The following is a 19,957-nucleotide window of genomic DNA, read 5'->3' as shown; positions in this document are numbered from 1 at the left end:
TATAGGATAACATTTTTTTTTTGCCAATTGATGCCCTTAATTTAACTGCTGACACCCTCTGAGACTGAGACTTGAATTCTCAGTGCAATTCAGCCAACCTTATAAGGAGGGCTTCAGTTTGATATTTGCAAATCCAAGCTCTATGGCTGGTGGAGAGAAGATTCTCTTCAAGAACACACTTAGAAAGCTTGAAATTATTTAATGGCATCAGGAGACATTGGATTTTCTCATACAGCTCATTCTTTTCCTTCATAAGTTTTCCAGAGATACTAAGAGCAATGGGCCAGCAAAATCATATTTCAATTTCCCCCCAACTTGTGGAAAGTTTTGTACACCGCATCACCTAATTCATGAAGATAATCAAAGGCACTAGCTTCTTTAAGTTGGAAATATATTTTCAATCACGGATCTTCAATATTCTCTAGGTCCCAGGAGAGAGAGTATTTGGGGGAGGTTTCAGTAGTTGAAGGTGCTGGTGAATTACCACACCAACGCTAGATATTTAAAAGATTTTTCCTTATATTTCTGCTCCTCTAAATATGCTGCTGGTAGCATCTTGGCTTACTCCGGGTTCTCTAGAGTCACAGAACTTATGGACAATCTCCATATAAAAAAGAATTTGTTTATAACTTACAGTCTGTAGTCCAACTCACCAACACTGATCAGCAGCAGTTGTGAATGTAAATCTAAGGATCTAGTGGTGGCTCAGTCCCACAATACAGGCAGGCAAAAAAGAGAGACTCTTCCTTTTTTCAACGTCTTTATGTAAGTCTCCAGCGGAAGGTGTGTCCCAGATTAAAACTGTGTATCATCACACCTGGACCTGGAACTTGGTTTGTCACAGGTGACATTGAACTCAGCAATTGACTTGCCTTAAGCTCCTGGGATTCATAGCCACTTTGCCTCAGGACCTGCATACCAAGATCCAGGTCAGAAACTTGTGTATCCCAGGCTCAAGATCAGGATCAAAGGTGAACCTTCCAATTCTGGACAGTAGTTCATTCCAGATATTGTCAAGTCGACAATGAGGAATAGCTACTACAGGAAAGGAAGTCAAAGTTTCTTTATTTTGTGTTTGTAATAGTATTCTAGGAAATTGCTCTAGCTGATAAACACTTTCAGAAAAGTAGCAGAGCACAAAATTAACACATGAAGATTAGTAGTCTATATACAAAAGAAGAATGTACTATATGCAAAAGAAAATATATTATGATTACCATTTCCCCATTTTCCAATGTCTCCAAGTTCCTTCTCACTTCCCCTCCAATACAAATCTACAACCAATCTCTCATTACAATAAAATCCCAGACATATAAATAATAATAATAAAATAAAATATAAAACAAAACAAAATTGTTGGAACAGGGCACACACACACACAGCACACATGCACACACATACACACATACATTCTCTCTCTCTCTCTGTCTCTGTCCCTGTCTCTCTCTCACACACAAACACACAGACACAGACACAAACACACAGACACACAGACACACACACACACACACATACACACACACAGTAAAAAGCAGAAGAAATACAACCAAAGACAAAGCACACAAAACACAAGTAAGTGCAGAAATACACATGTTCATGCACCCAGTGATTCCATTAAAAAAAAAGCAAAAGCCATAATATATACGCAAAGGACCTGTATGGTTAAGAAAAGTGCCCTGATAAAGCATTTCGAGACATAGATTCTCCAAAGATGCCATTGTGGTTTTTTCTCCTTTATTAATTAATATATTCACTTTACATCCTGATCACAGTCCCCTTCCCTCCTCTCTTTCCACTCCCATTGTCCAACACCCTTTTCCCTATTCCATCCTCCCCTTCCTTTCAGATAAGTGGAAGCCCCCCATGGTACCCACCTTAGCATACCAGTTTGCCTCAGGACTGAGTGCGTCTTTTCCCACGGAGGCCAGACAAGGCAGCCCAGCTAGGGAATGTGATCCATAGGCAGCTAACGGAGTCTGAGTCTGAGACTGCCCCTGCTCCAGTTTCTATGGACGCCCTATGTAGACCAAGCTACACATGCATAGTGGGCCTAAGTCCAGTCCATGCATGCTCTTTGGTTAGTGGTACAGATTCTTTGAGCCTCCATGGGCCCAGGATAGTTGGCTTTGTAGGTCATTCTTGTGGTGTCGTTGACCACTCTGGCTCCCTCAGTCCTTCTGCTGAGCCTTCTACAAGACTCCCTGGGCTCTGACTCATGTTTGGCTGTGGGTCTCTACATCTGTTTTGATCAGCTGCTGGATGAAGATTCTCAGATGATAGTAATGCTAGGCTCCTACCTGCAACCATCCTGGAGTACCACAAAAAGTGTCAGTGAGTTTGTTTGATATTTTTGTTTGTTTTTGTTCTTAGAGTGAGATTCCACTTGAGACTTTACATTCACATTTTTATTTCTGTGTTAGGAATGGCAACTGGGTCCACTTCACTTCTCTGTGGGGGAACCCCATCTGGTGGAATTGTCCTGGCCCTGTGCATCCTACCACAGTCACTTGGAGTTCACATGTGCTTTAGTACACCTGTATTTGGAAGGCCTCATTTTCTTAGTGGCCTCCATCCCCCCTGGTACTTGCGCATTCTTTTATCCCCTCTGGCTATTAAATTCTTCTTGCCTCCTCTTTTGCAGTATTCTTTGAGCTATGAGGGAAGAGATTTCATAGAGCTATCCCATAGAGGTCTGGGTGTTTCTGAGTCCTTCTCAGCACATGGTTCAGTTGTGAACCTCTGTATTTGTCCCCATATGCTGCAGGTAGAACATTCTCTGATGATGATTGAGCAAGACATTAATCCACAAATATTGCAATATGTTGTGTGGATAATTTTTCTGCTATCTTCATTTACTAGTATTGGGTTTTTCTCTATAACCCTGGCCTATCTAGTCTTGGATTCTTGGCCATTTGAGTATTAGTATTAGTATTATTTTCTGTTTTTATTTTTGTGATATTGCCTCTGCAAAATTGTCAAGAAAAATGCTGAGATTATCAGTGTGTTGGCGTATATATATGTTTAGGAATTAAAAAGTAATGAATATATTTTACACAGCTTTTAAATATTTTATTAATTTGAAGGAACAACACTTTTAATACTAAAATGCAAAGGAAGAAGGAAATGTACTTCCATAAAGTCATGGTTATATAGCACAGTTTATCTACAAAAAATGAAAACAAACATAACTTTTCATTAATATTACAGATTGAGGAAACGCTAATGACTAAAATCATTCACGTGTTTAATTAAACAACCAGAAACAACAGGGCAAAATAATCCTACACATCAAATTTTATATTAAACAATAACTTCCTTACAACACTCTTTATGGTCTCATTTCTCAGACTGTAAATAAGAGGGTTAAGAGTAGGAGGTATTACTGCATAAAAGACAGAGAATAAGAACTCTAAAGTAGATGGAGAGCCTGAGGTTGGGTTTAGATATGCACAGAAGCTTGTAGAAAGAAACAATGAGACAACAAAAAGGTGGGGCAGGCAAGTAGAGAAGACCTTAGACCTGCTTTCAGCAGAGGGCATCCTGAGAACTGTGGAGAATATGTGGACATAGGAGATGATGATCCCAATAAAGCAGGCAAAGGTAATTACAGACAGGAAATCAATCATTCCAATTATTACAAAGTGATCATTAGAGCAGGAGAGCTTAAGCAACTGGGGGACATCACAGAAGAACTGGTGAATTATTTTGTCCCCACAGAATCTGATAGAGTGTATACTCACTGTGTATAATGTCCCTGACATGCTTCCACTTAGCCACACAGCTGCCACAGCCCAAGTGCACTTTCTGGGACCCATGATGACCTCATAGTGCAGTGGGAGGCAGATGGCAACATAGCGGTCATAAGACATCACTGTGAGCATGGCCATCTCACTTGAGGCCAAAGCTGTGAAAAAAAAAACCTGCATCATGCATTCTCCATAGGAAATGTAGCCACTTCGTGCCAGGGAACTCTCAACATACTGAGGAACTGTGACAGAGAGGGATGAGAGGTCCAGAATGGAAAGGTGCTTCAGAAAGTAATACATTGGAGACTGGAGCTGTGGGTCCAGTGTTGTGATGGTGATAATGATGAAGTTACCTGCTGAGCCCAATAGGTATGTCACCAAGAAGAGCAAAGCCTGTAAGACCTGCAGCTCATGGTTGTCAGAGAATCCCATGAGGACAAATCCAGTCATTGTGGTTATATTTTTCACAATAATTTTGGTAACAGAACTTGTGTTGTGAACTGGAGAACAAAATAATACATTAAATACACAAAAAAGGTGATGAGGCTTTATTGTTCATCAATTTTATTTCAGTAATTACCTATATACACTTTATCATCTATTTATATTTCTCCCTAGATATATCATCTATTTATCTATCATTTACTGATATTCTGTTTACTGAGAAATTTAAGTGAGAGCACATTTTTCTCATCTCTATAGATCTCACATTATTCAATCATAAAGCAGTAGTTACAGGTGTATATACATGTGGTCGATCACCAGTTCTCTCAAGGAATGTGATTGTATTTGCCCCAAGAAAAAGCACTGCTCCACTGCCATGGTTGAAACACACTGATTTTTCTTTAAGTCACCAGTTAACAAGCAGTGATGTACTATGGATGAGAAAATTTTGAAAATAGGATTGAATACCTTTGTAGCAAATAAAATACACGTTTATATGAATTAAAATATGTTTGCCAGGAATTATGATAAGTTTTGGGTGTCTACTGGAAAGATTTATTCTCTCTTAGCAAACAATACTCTTTTTATTGCGAGAAGTTATTGGTCATTGTAGAGTCAAGTGTACAAATGATAGTTTTATTGCTCTCAAATTACCATGCAGGTATTATTGAAAGTAAGAATAAAAACACTTGGGCAATGGAAACACTCACAACCCACGTACAATTTAGTAACCCTATTCATTTCAACAAGTATTTTACAGGTCAAATAATTTCTCTTTGAATTCTATTTTTATTTCACTGCAGCCTATACTATTAACCTCAGGTGTAGCCATCAAACAGTTATTAGCACTTACCTCAAGCAAAAACAATTGCAAAGACAGATGTTGATTTCTTGAAGTAGTTTAAGGTGTGGAGGAAAATGGCCAATATCCAATAAGAGACTAGAAATTTCAAGCCATTTATGTTTCAGATACAAATCATGTTTTAGTTCATTGTCCTTTGTTTTGATATTTGAAGGATTAAAACGAAACCATCATTCTTCCCTTGGAAGATGAATGTTGGTGTTGAATGACTGATGAGAATTTAATGGAGTGTTAGCTTCCTGCATTTTTAATCCATTAGTGTTTGATTTCAGAATTTTATGCAACTAAAGAAAATATGCTGTCAGTCTTTTGAAGTCTTAAGTCCTGTGAAATATAATCAGATAAGTTTTGTGTCTATCTAAAAATTGTGTGCTTAAAAATGGTATCACAGAATATTATTTGAGGACATCCTTTTTAACTTTGAGACATTTTCCATCATGTGGCATCTGTCGTGTGTCATCCTATCTCCCTGTACTTCACTCCACCACCCTCAGATCTCTTTTTCAAGAATGAACTTGATAGCAAATAACTCGAAACCTACATCCAATTACATCGCAGGATGTTGTAATTTGATTGTAATTAATGTGGTCTTAGAGACAACTATGCCATGAGGAAATGAATCCCTGGACCTCTGACAGCAGCATGCTGAATTCAAACCAATGTGGGCTCCACAGAAAGATCCTGCATCTCTAGGAAAATAAAATACTGTTAAATAAACTAGATGACTTTTGTTTCATCTGATACAGGTTTTGCATTTGAAAGCCTCATTTTTCCTGCTCTGTGTACCTCAGTCATAAGTTGAATCATTCTAGAATATCCCCGTACCATTTGATTTCTTCAACACCTAAGATACACAACAGATATTTGAGAAAAATCAAAGCTATCCCTATTTGTGTCAGAATTTTCATCTTTTAAATGCTGTGATTTGATAGTATTTTTCTGTAAGGTTGGTCTAATGATTAACATATTTATGTTTACTGTATATACTAAATTTTCTACTGAATCATTTAAATTAAAATTTTAATGTGACAAGCAAAATCAGTTCATTTTATATTAATATTTAAACCTGACAAATCAATTCAGCACTGAGAATTAAGAAAGCTGAGTAATGGGGTTGGGGATTTAGCTCAGTGGTAGAGCACTTGCCTAGCAAGCTCAAGGCCCTGGGTTCGGTCCCCAGCTCCGAAAAAGAAAAAGAAAAAGAAAAAAAGAAAGAAAGAAAGCTGAATAATATTGATCATTCCTATATATGAGACAGGAGGAAAGTTTGAGTCCTTCCTAAAACAGTTATCCCTTGATCCACACAGGTAGTTTCATCAGCTTGGAGGTAAACACTTTAATAGGAAAAACGTGAGTTAGTAACTTGAATAACAATATTGCCTTCAAGTTATAAAAATTTACACATTTCAAAAAGACACAGGGACAGAGTAACAATCACATTGATCTTGTCTACCTTGGATGTCTCTGCTGATTCTGAGAGCTATTTTAGAAGTGGTTTAACAGTTTACAGAAGTGTCATATTTTCCAGAAAGTAACACACTAACTTTTCTCATTCAACAGTCTTCTCACATAGTCCCTTATTATGTGTACAAGAATTTTAAAATCTAGTTTGTTTTCAGTAAAGTGGCCTTCCTACTTCATTATGATAGACTTAATATTAACCTAGTTAGAGTGTAAGGTTGCATTAGAATGTCCATAAAATACGGATCTGTCCTCATACAAGTTTGGGAAACTTACTCCAGGAAGTCTTGTGGATGTAGCTCTCCAAGCTGATCAACAGTTTCACATATATCTTGTTCACAACTGCAGACTTTTAAATCATATTATGTCCCTAGAGAACAATTGTGGTGAGCTGTTTTCTTGTGGAGAGGGGATGGACTTGGATTTGTAGTCTCTTTTGAAATAAAAATTTGGACTCAGACCAAGTTACTTCATTTACTCTGACCCCGCGTCACTTGGGAAATGGAGTCCTTAACATTTCCACAAAGCTACTGAATGGTTTGTGATCGTGGGGTTTAGTTGTCCCAGCTCAGTGGTTTTCAGGCCTTAGTAGAGCTGTGAATCTCCAGAAAGTTGACTGGAGCTCAGAACTCTGGGCACCTCACTGAGTGTCTTTGATTCAGCCATTGTAGGCAATATCTCACAGGGGCAGCTGATAGTCTGACTACCTGAGGTAGACAGCTACTGTGTAGAAAAATTTTACATTTATGACAGGAAAAAAGAATAGATAAATTACAGGAGAAAAATAATGGAAGAAGTTATATATTTGCCATCCATAGTTTATTCTATCAAAGTTATATTCAAAGAAATCATAATTCATCAGTTAGGCTAATGAGGAAATCTAGATATATCAAGGATTCCTTCTACTTGAAGTTTAGAGTTCATGTTAGGCAATCATCAGTACAGATGGATGTTGAGTGTGGCCAAGTCACAGATGATGCCAGAGAACAATTGGTTTGCTCCTTAAAAATTTTTATTCTCTTCTACAGCAAATAAAGAATTACTTTGTTTTGCTTCAAATAGAATCTCATGGCCTCTTGAAAGTCACCAACAGAAATGCAATTATAGGATTTTGCCAAAAGGTTTCTGAACATCTGATGGGTTACATTGTGTAGAGCTTTAATTTGAAGCATCATTTAGTTTTACATGGGTGAGACCCAAATACTTTCCTGAGACCAATGAAATTGAGGGACAAATTGATCATGATATTGCTTTACTATTACTGTTTTTTCCATTGCTTGAGAACAAGGCTAGCTGTGCTATCAAGTTATAGCTCTACAGCTATTCATATTTTGGTTTTTACATCGACAGGAGAACCAAGTAGGTGATCTTCAATGTTCTTCCACACCTCCATTTCCAATTTTTCAATCTCATCCCTACTGCACAAGAGACAACTTACAGAGGCCTGTCTACCCTCTACTTTCATTCCCCATGAACTTCACAGACCTATGGGCAAACCCAGTTTTCTTCCCACCTACAGATGTTCTCACCCCTACTCTCCACTGGAGACAACTAACTTTATGTTTGTATTTTCATTTCTTGCTTAGGGATGGCAACTGTGTCCAATTCTCTTCTCAGTGCTAGGACCTCATCTTGTATTACTGTGCAGGCCCTGTGCATCCTACCACAGTCTCTGGGAGTTCACTTGGGCTTTAGTACACCTGTGTTTAGAAGGCTTCATTTTCTTAATGACCTCCATCCCCCCTGGCTCTTACAATCTTTTATCCCCTCTGGCTATTAAATTCTTCTTGTCTCCTCTTTTGCAGTATTCTTTGAGCTGTGAGGGAAGAGATTTGATAGAGCTATCCCATTTCAGACTGGCTGTTTCTGAGCCCTTCTCAGCACGCTGTTCAGTTGTGAACCTCTGTATTTGTCCCCATATACTGCAGGTAGAAGCTTCTCTGATGATGGCTGAGCAAGGCACTAATCCACGTATATTACAACATGTTGTGAGGATAATTTTACTGCTATCTTCATTTAGAAGTATTGGGCTTTTCTCTATAACCCTGCCCTATCTAGTGTCAGGTTCTTGGCCATTTGAGCAGCGTCAGGGATGGGTTCCATCTCATGTGATTATGTAGACTGTTGCTAACCTACCTAACAGGTAGCATCCAAATACAAGCGAATAAGCAAATATGTCCCATACCAAATTTATCTTTTTGGGTCTGGAATACATTACTCAGGATGATTTTTCCTAAATCCACTCATTTCCTGGTGAATTTCATGATTTCATTTTTAAAGACTGAAAAATGTTCTATTGTGTAAATGTACCACCTTTTCTTCATCTACTCATCCATTGATAATTATCAAGGCACTTTCACATTTCTGGCTATTATGAATAGAGCTTCAGTGAACATGGGTGAGTAACAATCTCTGCAGTAGGAATTAAAATCCTTTGTGTATCCTCAAGAGTTGTAAAGGTGGATCCTGAGACACATCTAGTCCCAACTTCCTGAAGAGCCACCACACTGATTTTTGTAGAAGCTGTAAATTTATACTCCTATAAAGAATGGATGGATGTTCCCTTTGCTGAAAATCCTAGCCAGCATGAGCTGTCAGGATTGGGCCCTGTACACATTTTGCCTTTCAATATGTCTTATTTGGGCCCAGAGACATATAAACAACTAATCATGGAACAATAAAAATAAATGGATTTAAGTTATCAGTACCACATACTTGTTATTTGTAGACACTATTAAAGAAAATAAAGTGTGCTTGAAAGAAGTCTAGCAGCAATGCTACAATGGGTGTGATAATAATAAGATTACCAGATGACTGAAGTAAAACTAGTTTGGATACAACTGATATTCGATTTAATGATTAACATACTGGTAGAGGTGAAGTGAGATTATGAGGATTTCATCTCTCATAAAAGTATACAGCCAAAACTTGTGACATGGACCAAATCAGTATTCAATATTTCAGGAAAAGTACTGTACACACTAATTCCCTTGAACTCCCACTGTCATGAAAGGATCATGTCCCAGGCAGGGTTTGTGTTTGTTCATGTTCTCTGCAAGAAAACCTTCACTGGAAAATAAAGCTTCTGGTTTTTTTTTTTTTGGATATTTCTTTAATATCATTTCAGATGTTATTCCTTTTTCCAGTTTCCTGTCCATAGCCCCCTATCACCTCATACTCCCCTTCTTCTATAAGAGTGTGCCCCTCCCAATTTACCCCACCACTTACTCTTCCTATAATCCCCTAAGTAGGAAAAAATTAAGAAGAGAATAAGGCATCCTCAAAGCAATAAATGAACAACACAAAACCCATGAACTAAGAAATTATAAGGCAACTTAAACTAAGAGACCAATATGCAGAATGCAGAAAGATGAAAAAAGAAGCTGCAGAGAAAAAGGAAGAACTGTCAGTCTTCTCCTTACCATGAGACAGAACACGTCTTTTATTAATAACAAGCCAGGTTTAGTCTTATTAAAGAGTAAAAGGCTATCTTCTTACAGACTCGGGTTTAATTCATTTAGCATTTAAAGGGCAAAAGCTTTTTCTTTCTCTATGCAATAAAGATTGGAGCTCATTTTTCATCAAGAATGAGTGCGTTCTTTCTGCATTATGTTTGGTCTTTTGCTCCAAACGCATATGGAAGTTTGGATGTGTGTGTGTGAGGATGTAATTATGAAAATGCATGTAAGCTGGGCCCAGAGTAGACATTTAAGAAATTTGTATGCATGAATCTTTATATGAATTTATGTGAGTTTAATCCATGTTTGCTTGTGTCAAAGTTTTTGTTTTTGTTTTTCCTTCTGCAAGCAAGATTCTTTTCTCCTGGTTCAACAGAAGTTTACTGCTCCAAACTTTCCCCTAGCATGAAAAGTAAGAGGCATTTGGATAAAAGGGAAAAGGCTCTCACAATTAATCCTTTACTTAATCCCCTGCCCTTAGGCTACAGGTGTTCATCACCTAAGCCAGAAGCTTTTAACCCTCAGAGCTAGAAAGTTTTTAGGACATTTTAGAAGCTATCAACAAACATTTAGTATAGTTATTGAGCTAGAACCATCAGTCTTTAAAGCTACACTTGAGTCTGACTCTGTGTCTCCTTTTAACACACTACAGGCTGGGATGTTCCTAGCACAATTTGATTCAATAACCTAATCTTTAGAAGTATAAAGGAAAAACTTGAATTTTTATTATTTCTTATAATGATGTTGAATATATTGATACAGACAAAAGAGAGTGAAGATTTACAGATTTATATGTGAATTGAAAACTATACTTCAGGAAAAACTATAACTGACCATTCAAGTTTACCTAGTGATATCATATATTTATACCAATATGTATCTTGATAGTTAAAAATGAATTTGAAATAAAAATTTAAAATAAATGGTTGACGTACAAATTATGAGTTTGAGTGGAAATGGGGTTAATATTATTAATTTTGTTCTTTTTATTATTGCAATATTATCTCTGCAAAAGTGTTAAGAAATATACTGAGAATATCAGTAATATCAGTGTGTGTGTGTGTGTGTGTGTGTGTGTGTGTATGTTTCTGTATGGATGCATTAGGAGGTAAACAGTGGATCTCTAATGCAAGACTTTTAATATTTTTATTAATTTAAAGGAACAACAGTTTTTATATTAAAATGTAAAGAGATAACACACTGTAATTCCATAAGGACAATTTTATATAATGTAGTTTGTCTATAGAAAAAAACAAAACATTGTCCATGATTAAAATAAGAGTTTGAAAGAATATCAATAATTAAAATCATTTTTGTGTCTAATTAAACAGTCAGTAACTACAGGGCAAAATGATTTTAACCAGCAAATTTTGTACTAAACAGTAACTTTCTTACAACACTCTTTATGGTCTCATTTCTCAGACTATAAATAAGAGGGTTGAGAGTTGGAGGTAGTACTGTGTAAAATGCAGAGAATAAGAACTCTAAAGCAGTTGGAGAGTCTGAGGTAGGGTTTAGGTATGCACAGGAGCCTGTAGAAAGAAACAATGAGAAAACAAAAAGGTGGGGCAGGCAAGTAGAGAAGACCTTAGACCTGCTCTCAGCAGAGGGCATCCTGAGAACCGTGGAGAATATGTGGACATAGGAGATGACAATCCCAATAAAGCAGGCAAAGGCCATTGCCGACAGGAAATCAGCCACTCCCATTATTACAAGGTGATCATTAGAGCAGGAGAGCTTGAGCAACTGAGGGACATCACAGAAGAATTGGTGAATTATTTTGGCCCTACAAAATTTGATAGAGAATATGGTTGCTACGTACAGGGTTCCGGGAATGCCGCTGCTTAGCCACACAGCTGTCACAGCCCACCTACACTTTCTGGGACACATGATGACCTCATAGTGCAGTGGAAGGCAAACAGCTACATAACGATCATATGACATCACTGTGAGAATGGCCACTTCACCCCAGGCAAAACCTGTGAAGAAAAAAATCTGCAGCATGCACTGTCCATATAAAATGTAGCCACTTCGTGCCAGGGAACTGTCAACATACTGAGGAACTGTGACAGAGAGGGATGAGAGGTCCAGAATGGAAAGGTGCTTCAGAAAGTAATACATTGGAGACTGGAGCTGAGAGTCCAGTGTTGTGATGGTGATAATGATGAAGTTACCTGTTGAGCCCAATAGGTATGTCACCAAGAAGAGCAAAGCATGTAAGATCTGCAGCTCACAGTTGTCAGAGAACCCCTTGAGGAGAAATCCACTCATTGTGGTTATATTTTTCACAATCATTTTGGTAACAGAATTTGTGGTAGGAGCTGGAAAACAAAATCATATATTAAATGCAGTAGAAACACCCTGAGGCATTATTTGTTCGTCAATATTTATTTCAATAATTACTCTATATACTCTTTATCATCTGTTTATCTTTCATCCTAGATATATCAACTACCTATGTGTTTATCTATCATCTACCGATATTCTACTTGTTGAGAAATTTGAGAGCACAATTTTCTCATCTCTTCAGATCTCACGGTATTCATTCATAAAGCAATAGTTACAGGTATATATACATGTGGTCCATCACTAGTTCTCTCAAGGAATGTGGTTGTATTTGCCCCATGAAAAAGCACTGTTCCACTGCCATGCTTGAAACCCATTGATTTTCCCTAAGTCATCAATAAACAGGTAGTGATGAGAAGTTTTTGAACATAAGATTGAATACCATTGTAGCAATTGAAATACACATTTATAAGAAATATACCGCGATTAAAATATATTTGAGTGTCCACTGAAAAGAATTATTCTCTCTTAGCAAACAATACTGTTGATTCTGCAAGAGGTAATTGGTCATTGTAGAATCAAGTGTAAAAATGATAGTTTTATTCCTTTCAAATTACCATGCAGGTATTATTGAAATTAAGAACAAAAACACTTGTGCAAGGGCAATACTCACATCTCACTCTCAATTTAGGTATGCTATTCATTTTAACAAGTATTTTAGAGGTCAAATAATTTCTCTTTGAATTCTATTTTCATTTCACTGCATAACCGTCAAACTATTAGCACTTACCACAAGCAAAGACAGTTGCAAAAGCAGATGATTATTTCTTGAAGTAGTTTAAGATGTGGAAGAAAATGGCCAATATCCAATAAGGGACAGGATATTTAAATCCCTTTGTCTTTCAGATAGAAGTCATGTTTTAGTTCATTGTCCTTTGTTTTGTTGTTTGAGAGATTAAAAATAAACCATCATTCCTCTCTTGCAAGATGCATGTTGGTGTTGGCTGGCTGAGGAGAATTTAATGGAGTGTTAGCTCCCTGCATTTTTTTATCCATTAGTGTTTCATTGCATAGAGTTTTATGCAATAAAAGAAAATATGCTGTCAGTTTTTGAAGTCTTAAGACCTGTGAAATATCATCAGATACTTTTTGTGTCTACTTAAAAATTTTGTGCCTAAAATTGCAATCACAGAGTAAAATTTGAGGTCATCCTTTTCAATTTTGAGGCACTTTTCATTATGTGGCATCTGTATTGTGACAGAACACATCCCACCTCCCTCCAACTCACTCAACCTTTTTCACATCTCTTTTGCAATAATAAACTTAATAGCAAGTAATTCCAAGAATATATCAAATTACTTGACAGAACATTGTAATTTGATTGTAATTAAAGTGGTCTTAGAGGCAACTATGCCATGAGAAAATCAGTTCCAGGACTTGTGGCAGCAGCATGCTGAATTCAAACCAATGTGGGCTCCACAAAAACATCCTGCATCTATAGGAAAATAAAATATTGTTAAATAAACTAGATAACTTTTGTTTCATCTGTTACAACTTTTACATTCAAAAGGCTCTTGTTTCCTGCTCTGTGTACCTCAGTCATAACTTGAATCATTCTACAATAACCTCATACCATTTGATCTCTTCAACACCTCATATACACAACAGAAATTAGAGAAAATCAAAGATCTCCCTATTTTTGTCACAATTTTCATCTTTTAAAATTCTGTACTTTGATGGTATTTTCCTTTGAGGTTGGTCAAATGATAAGCATATTTATGTTTATTGTTCATACTAAATTTGTACTGAATCATTTAAATTAATATGAAAATCAACTAAATTTGTAGTGAATCATTAAATTAATCTGAAAAACAAAACCAGTTCATTTAATATTACTATTTTAACCTAACAAATCAATCCAGCACTGAGAATTAAGAAAGCTGAGTACCCTGTGAGAGAGAGACCCAACCGCCTGGTCAGGTGGGCACTCCTGAGGCTGCAGAGCAGAAGAGACCACCAACACTGCTCACCCCTGCCCACATCCCTGGCCCAAGAGGAAACTGTATAAGGCCTCTGGGCTCCTGTGGGGGAGGGCCCAGGAGCGGCAGGACCCCTGCCTGAGACACCTCTGGAACCTGAAGGAAACAGACCGGATAAACAGTTCTCTGCACCCAAATCCCGTGGGAGGGAGAGCTGAACCTTCAGAGAGGCAGACAAGCCTGGGAAACCAGAAGAGACTGCTCTCTGCACACACATCTCAGACGCCAGAGGAAAAAGCCAAAGACCATCTGGAACCCTGGTGCACTGAAGCTCCCAGAAACGGCGGCACAAGTCTTCCTGGTTGCTGCCGCTGCAGAGAGCCCGTGGGCAGCACACCACGAGCGAACTTGAGCCTCGGGACCACAGGTAAGACCAACCTTTCTGCTGCAAGAAAGCTGCCTGGTGAACTCAAGACACAGGCCCACAGGAACAGCTGAAGACCTGTAGAGAGGAAAAACTACACGCCCGAAAGCAGAACACTCTGTCCCCATAACTGACTGAAAGAGAGGAAAACAGGTCTATAGCACTCCTGACAAACAGGCTTATAGGACAGTCTAGCCACTGTCAGAAATAGCAGAACAAAGTAACACTAGAGATAATCTGATGGCGAGAGGCAAGCGCAAGAACCCAAGCAACAGAAACCAAGACTACATGGCACCATCGGAGCCCAATTCTCCCATCAAAACAAACATGGAATATCCAAACACACCAGAAAAGCAAGATCTAGTTTCAAAATCATTTTTGATCATGATGCTGGAGGACTTCAAGAAAGACGTGAAGAACTCCTTTAGAGAACAAGTAGAAGCCTACAGAGAGGAATCGCAAAAATGCCGGAAAGAATCGCAAAAATCCCTGAAAGAATTCCAGGAAAACTAAATAAACAAGTAGAAGCCCATAGAGAGGAGACACAAAAATCCCTGAAAGAATTCCAGGAAAACATAAATAAACAAGTAGAAGCCCATAGAGAGGAGACACAAAAATCCCTGAAAGAATTCCAGGAAAACATAATCAAACAGTTGAAGGAATTAAAAATGGAAATAGAAGCAATCAAGAAAGAACACATGGAAACAACCCTGGATATAGAAAACCAAAAGAAGAGACAAGGAGCTATAGATACAAGCTTCACCAACAGAATACAAGAGATGGAAGAGAGAATCTCAGGAGCAGAAGATTCCATAGAAATCATTGACTCAACTGTCAAAGATAATGTAAAGCGGAAAAAGCTACTGGTCCAAAACATACAGGAAATCCAGGACTCAATGAGAAGATCAAACCTAAGGATAATAGGTATAGAAAAGAGTGAAGACTCCCAGCTCAAAGGACCAGTAAATATCTTCAACAAAATCATAGAAGAAAACTTCCCTAACCTAAAAAAAGAGATACCCATAGACATACAAGAAGCCTACAGAACTCCAAATAGATTGGACCAGAAAAGAAACACCTCCCGTCACATAATTGTCAAAACACCAAACGCACAAAATAAAGAAAGAATATTAAAAGCAGTAAGGGAAAAAGGTCAAGTAACATATAAAGGGAGACCTATAAGAATCACACCAGACTTCTCACCAGAAACTATGAAGGCCAGAAGATCCTGGACTGATGTCATACAGACCCTAAGAGAACACAAATGCCAGCCCAGGTTACTGTATCCAGCAAAACTCTCAATTAACATTGATGGAGAAACCAAGATATTCCATGACAAAATCAAATTTACACAATATCTTTCTACAAATCCAGCACTACAAAGGATAATAAATGGTAAAGCCCAACATAAGGAGGCAAGCTATACTCTAGAAGAAGGAAGAAACTAATCGTCTTGGCAACAAAACAAAGAGAATGAAAGCACACAAACATAACCTCACATCCAAATATGAATATAACGGGAAGCAATAATCACTATTCCTTAATATCTCTCAATATCAATGGCCTCAACTCCCCAATAAAAAGACATAGATTAACAAACTGGATACGCAACGAGGACCCTGCATTCTGCTGCCTACAGGAAACACACCTCAGAGACAAAGAAAGACACTACCTCAGAGTGAAAGGCTGGAAAACAACTTTCCAAGCAAATGGTCAGAAGAAGCAAGCTGGAGTAGCCATTCTAATATCAAATAAAATCAATTTCCAACTAAAAGTCATCAAAAAAGATAAGGAAGGACACTTCATATTCATCAAAGGAAAAATCCACCAAGATGAACTCTCAATCCTAAATATCTATGCCCCAAATACAAGGGCACCTACATACGTAAAAGAAACCTTACTAAAGCTCAAAACACACATTGCACCTCACACAATAATAGTGGGAGATTTCAACACCCCACTCTCATCAATGGACAGATCATGGAAACAGAAATTAAACAGTGATGTCGACAGACTAAGAGAAGTCATGAGCCAAATGGACTTAACGGATATTTATAGAACATTCTATCCTAAAGCAAAAGGATATACCTTCTTCTCAGCTCCTCATGGTACTTTCTCCAAAATTGACCATATAATTGGTCAAAAAACGGGCCTCAACAGGTACAGAAAGATAGAAATAATCCCATGCATGCTATCGGACCACCACGGCCTAAAACTGGTCTTCAATAACAATAAGGGAAGAATGCCCACATATACGTGGAAATTGAACAATGCTCTACTCAATGATAACCTGGTCAAGGAAGAAATAAAGAAAGAAATTAAAAACTTTTTAGAATTTAATGAAAATGAAGATACAACATACCCAAACTTATGGGACACAATGAAAGCTGTGCTAAGAGGAAAACTCATAGCGCTGAGTGCCTGCAGAAAGAAACAGGAAAGAGCATATGTCAGCAGCTTGACAGCACACCTAAAAGCTCTAGAACAAAAAGAAGCAAATACACCCAGGAGGAGTAGAAGGCAGGAAATAATCAAACTCAGAGCTGAAATCAACCAAGTAGAAACAAAAAGGACCATAGAAAGAATCAACAGAACCAAAAGTTGGTTCTTTGAGAAAATCAACAGGATAGATAAACCCTTAGCCAGACTAACGAGAGGACACAGAGAGTGCGTCCAAATTAACAAAATCAGAAATGAAAAGGGAGACATAACAACAGATTCAGAGGAAATTCAAAAAATCATCAGATCTTACTATAAAAACCTATATTCAACAAAACTTGAAAATCTTCAGGAAATGGACAATTTCCTAGACAGATACCAGGTATCGAAGTTAAATCAGGAACAGATAAACCAGTTAAACATCCCCATAACTCCTAAGGAAATAGAAGCAGTCATTAAAGGTCTCCCAACCAAAAAGAGCCCAGGTCCAGACGGGTTTAGTGCAGAATTCTATCAAACCTTCATAGAAGACCTCATACCAATATTATCCAAACTATTCCACAAAATTGAAACAGATGGATCACTACCGAATTCCTTCTACGAAGCCACAATTACTCTTATACCTAAACCACACAAAGACACAACAAAGAAAGAGAACTTCAGACCAATTTCCCTTATGAATATCGACGCAAAAATACTCAATAAAATTCTGGCAAACCGAATTCAAGAGCACATCAAAACAATCATCCACCATGATCAAGTAGGCTTCATCCCAGGCATGCAGGGATGGTTTAATATACGGAAAATCATCAACGTGATCCATTATATAAACAAACTGAAAGAACAGAACCACATGATCATTTCATTAGATGCTGAGAAAGCATTTGACAAAATTCAACACCCCTTCATGATAAAGGTCCTGGAAAGAATAGGAATTCAAGGCCCATACCTAAACATAGTAAAAGCCATATACAGCAAACCAGTTGCTAACATTAAACTAAATGGAGAGAAACTTGAAGCAATCCCACTAAAATCAGGGACTAGACAAGGCTGCCCACTCTCTCCCTACTTATTCAATATAGTTCTTGAAGTTCTAGCCAGAGCAATCAGACAACAAAAGGAGATCAAGGGGATACAGATCGGAAAAGAAGAGGTCAAAATATCACTATTTGCAGATGACATGATAATATATTTAAGTGATCCCAAAAGTTCCACCAGAGAACTACTAAAGCTGATAAACAACTTCAGCAAAGTGGCTGGGTATAAAATTAACTCAAATAAATCAGTTGCCTTCCTCTATACAAAAGAGAAACAAGCCGAGAAAGAAATTAGGGAAACGACACCCTTCATAATAGACCCAAATAATATAAAGTACGTCGATGTGACTTTAACCAAGCAAGTAAAAGATCTGTACAATAAGAACTTCAAGACACTGAGGAAAGAAATTGAAGAAGACCTCAGAAGATGGAAAGATCTCCCATGCTCATGGATTGGCAGGATTAATTTAGTAAAAATGGCCATTTTACCAAAAGCAATCTACAGATTCAATGCAATCCCCATCAAAATACCAATCCAATTCTTCAAAGAGTTAGACAGAACAATTTGCAAATTCATCTGGAATAACAAAAAACCCAGGATAGCTAAAGCTATCCTCAACAATAAAAGGACTTCAGGGGGAATCACTATCCCTGAACTCAAGCAGTATTACAGAGCAATAGTGATAAAAACTGCATGGTATTGGTACAGAGACAGACAGATAGACCAATGGAATAGAATTGAAGACCCAGAAATGAACCCACACACCTATGGTCACTTGATTTTTGACAAAGGAGCCAAAACCATCCAATGGAAAAAAGATAGCATTTTCAGCAAATGGTGCTGGTTCAACTGGAGGTCAACATGTAGAAGAATGCAGATCGATCCATCCTTATCACCCTGTACAAAGCTTAAGTCCAAGTGGATCAAGGACCTCCACATCAAACCAGACACACTCAAACTAATAGAAGAAAAACTAGGGAAGCATCTGGAACACATGGGCACTGGAAAAAATTTCCTGAACAAAACACCAATGGCTTATGCTCTAAGATCAAGAATCGACAAATGGGATCTCATAAAACTGCAAAGCTTCTGTAAGGCAAAGGACACTGTGGTTAGGACAAAATGGCAACCAACAGATTGGGAAAAGATCTTTACCAATCCTACAACAGATAGAGGCCTTATATCCAAAATATACAAAGAACTCAAGAAGTTAGACCGCAGGGAAACAAATAACCCTATTAAAAATGGGGTTCAGAGCTAAACAAAGAATTCACAGCTGAGGAATGCCGAATGGCTGAGAAACACCTAAAGAAATGTTCAACATCTTTAGTCATAAGGGAAATGCAAATCAAAACAACCCTGAGATTTCACCTCACACCAGTGAGAATGGCTAAGATCAAAAACTCAGGTGACAGCAGATGCTGGCGAGGATGTGGAGAAAGAGGAACACTCCTCCATTGTTGGTGGGATTGCAGACTGGTAAAACCATTCTGGAAATCAGTCTGGAGGTTCCTCAGAAAATTGGACATTAAAATGCCTGAGGATCCAGCTATACCTCTCTTGGGCATATACCCAAAAGATGCCTCAACATATAAAAGAGACACGTGCTCCACTATGTTCATCGCAGCCTTATTTATAATAGCCAGAAAATGGAAAGAACCCAGATGCCCTTCAACAGAGGAATGGATACAGAAAATGTGGTACATCTACACAATGGAATATTACTCAGCTATCAAAAACAACGAGTTTATGAAATTCGTAGGCAAATGGTTGGAACTGGAAAATATCATCCTGAGTGAGCTAACCCAATCACAGAAAGA

The 19,957-nt window shown here is 37.9% G+C and overlaps 2 protein-coding genes across 2 annotated transcripts; both read right to left on the bottom strand.

Moving 5' to 3' along the window:
* Window positions 1-3,281: 3,281 nt before the first annotated feature.
* Or14j3d (olfactory receptor family 14 subfamily J member 3D) lies at window positions 3,282-4,196 on the bottom strand. The gene has a single exon (NM_001000276.1). The coding sequence runs from the start codon at window positions 4,194-4,196 to the stop codon at window positions 3,282-3,284; it is 915 nt and encodes a 304-aa protein (NP_001000276.1).
* Window positions 4,197-11,327: 7,131 nt separating this feature from the next.
* Window positions 11,328-12,266, bottom strand: Or14j3 (olfactory receptor family 14 subfamily J member 3). Its single transcript, NM_001001115.1, has one exon. It carries the CDS (start codon window positions 12,264-12,266, stop codon window positions 11,328-11,330), a length of 939 nt encoding a protein of 312 aa, NP_001001115.1.
* Between the last annotated feature and the right edge of the window lie 7,691 nt (window positions 12,267-19,957).

Source organism: Rattus norvegicus, chromosome 20 (genome assembly GCF_036323735.1).
Source record: "Rattus norvegicus strain BN/NHsdMcwi chromosome 20, GRCr8, whole genome shotgun sequence".
NCBI lineage: Eukaryota > Metazoa > Chordata > Mammalia > Rodentia > Muridae > Rattus > Rattus norvegicus.
Note: the sequence above shows the minus strand (reverse complement) of the source record. Positions and strands in the feature narration are given on the sequence as shown.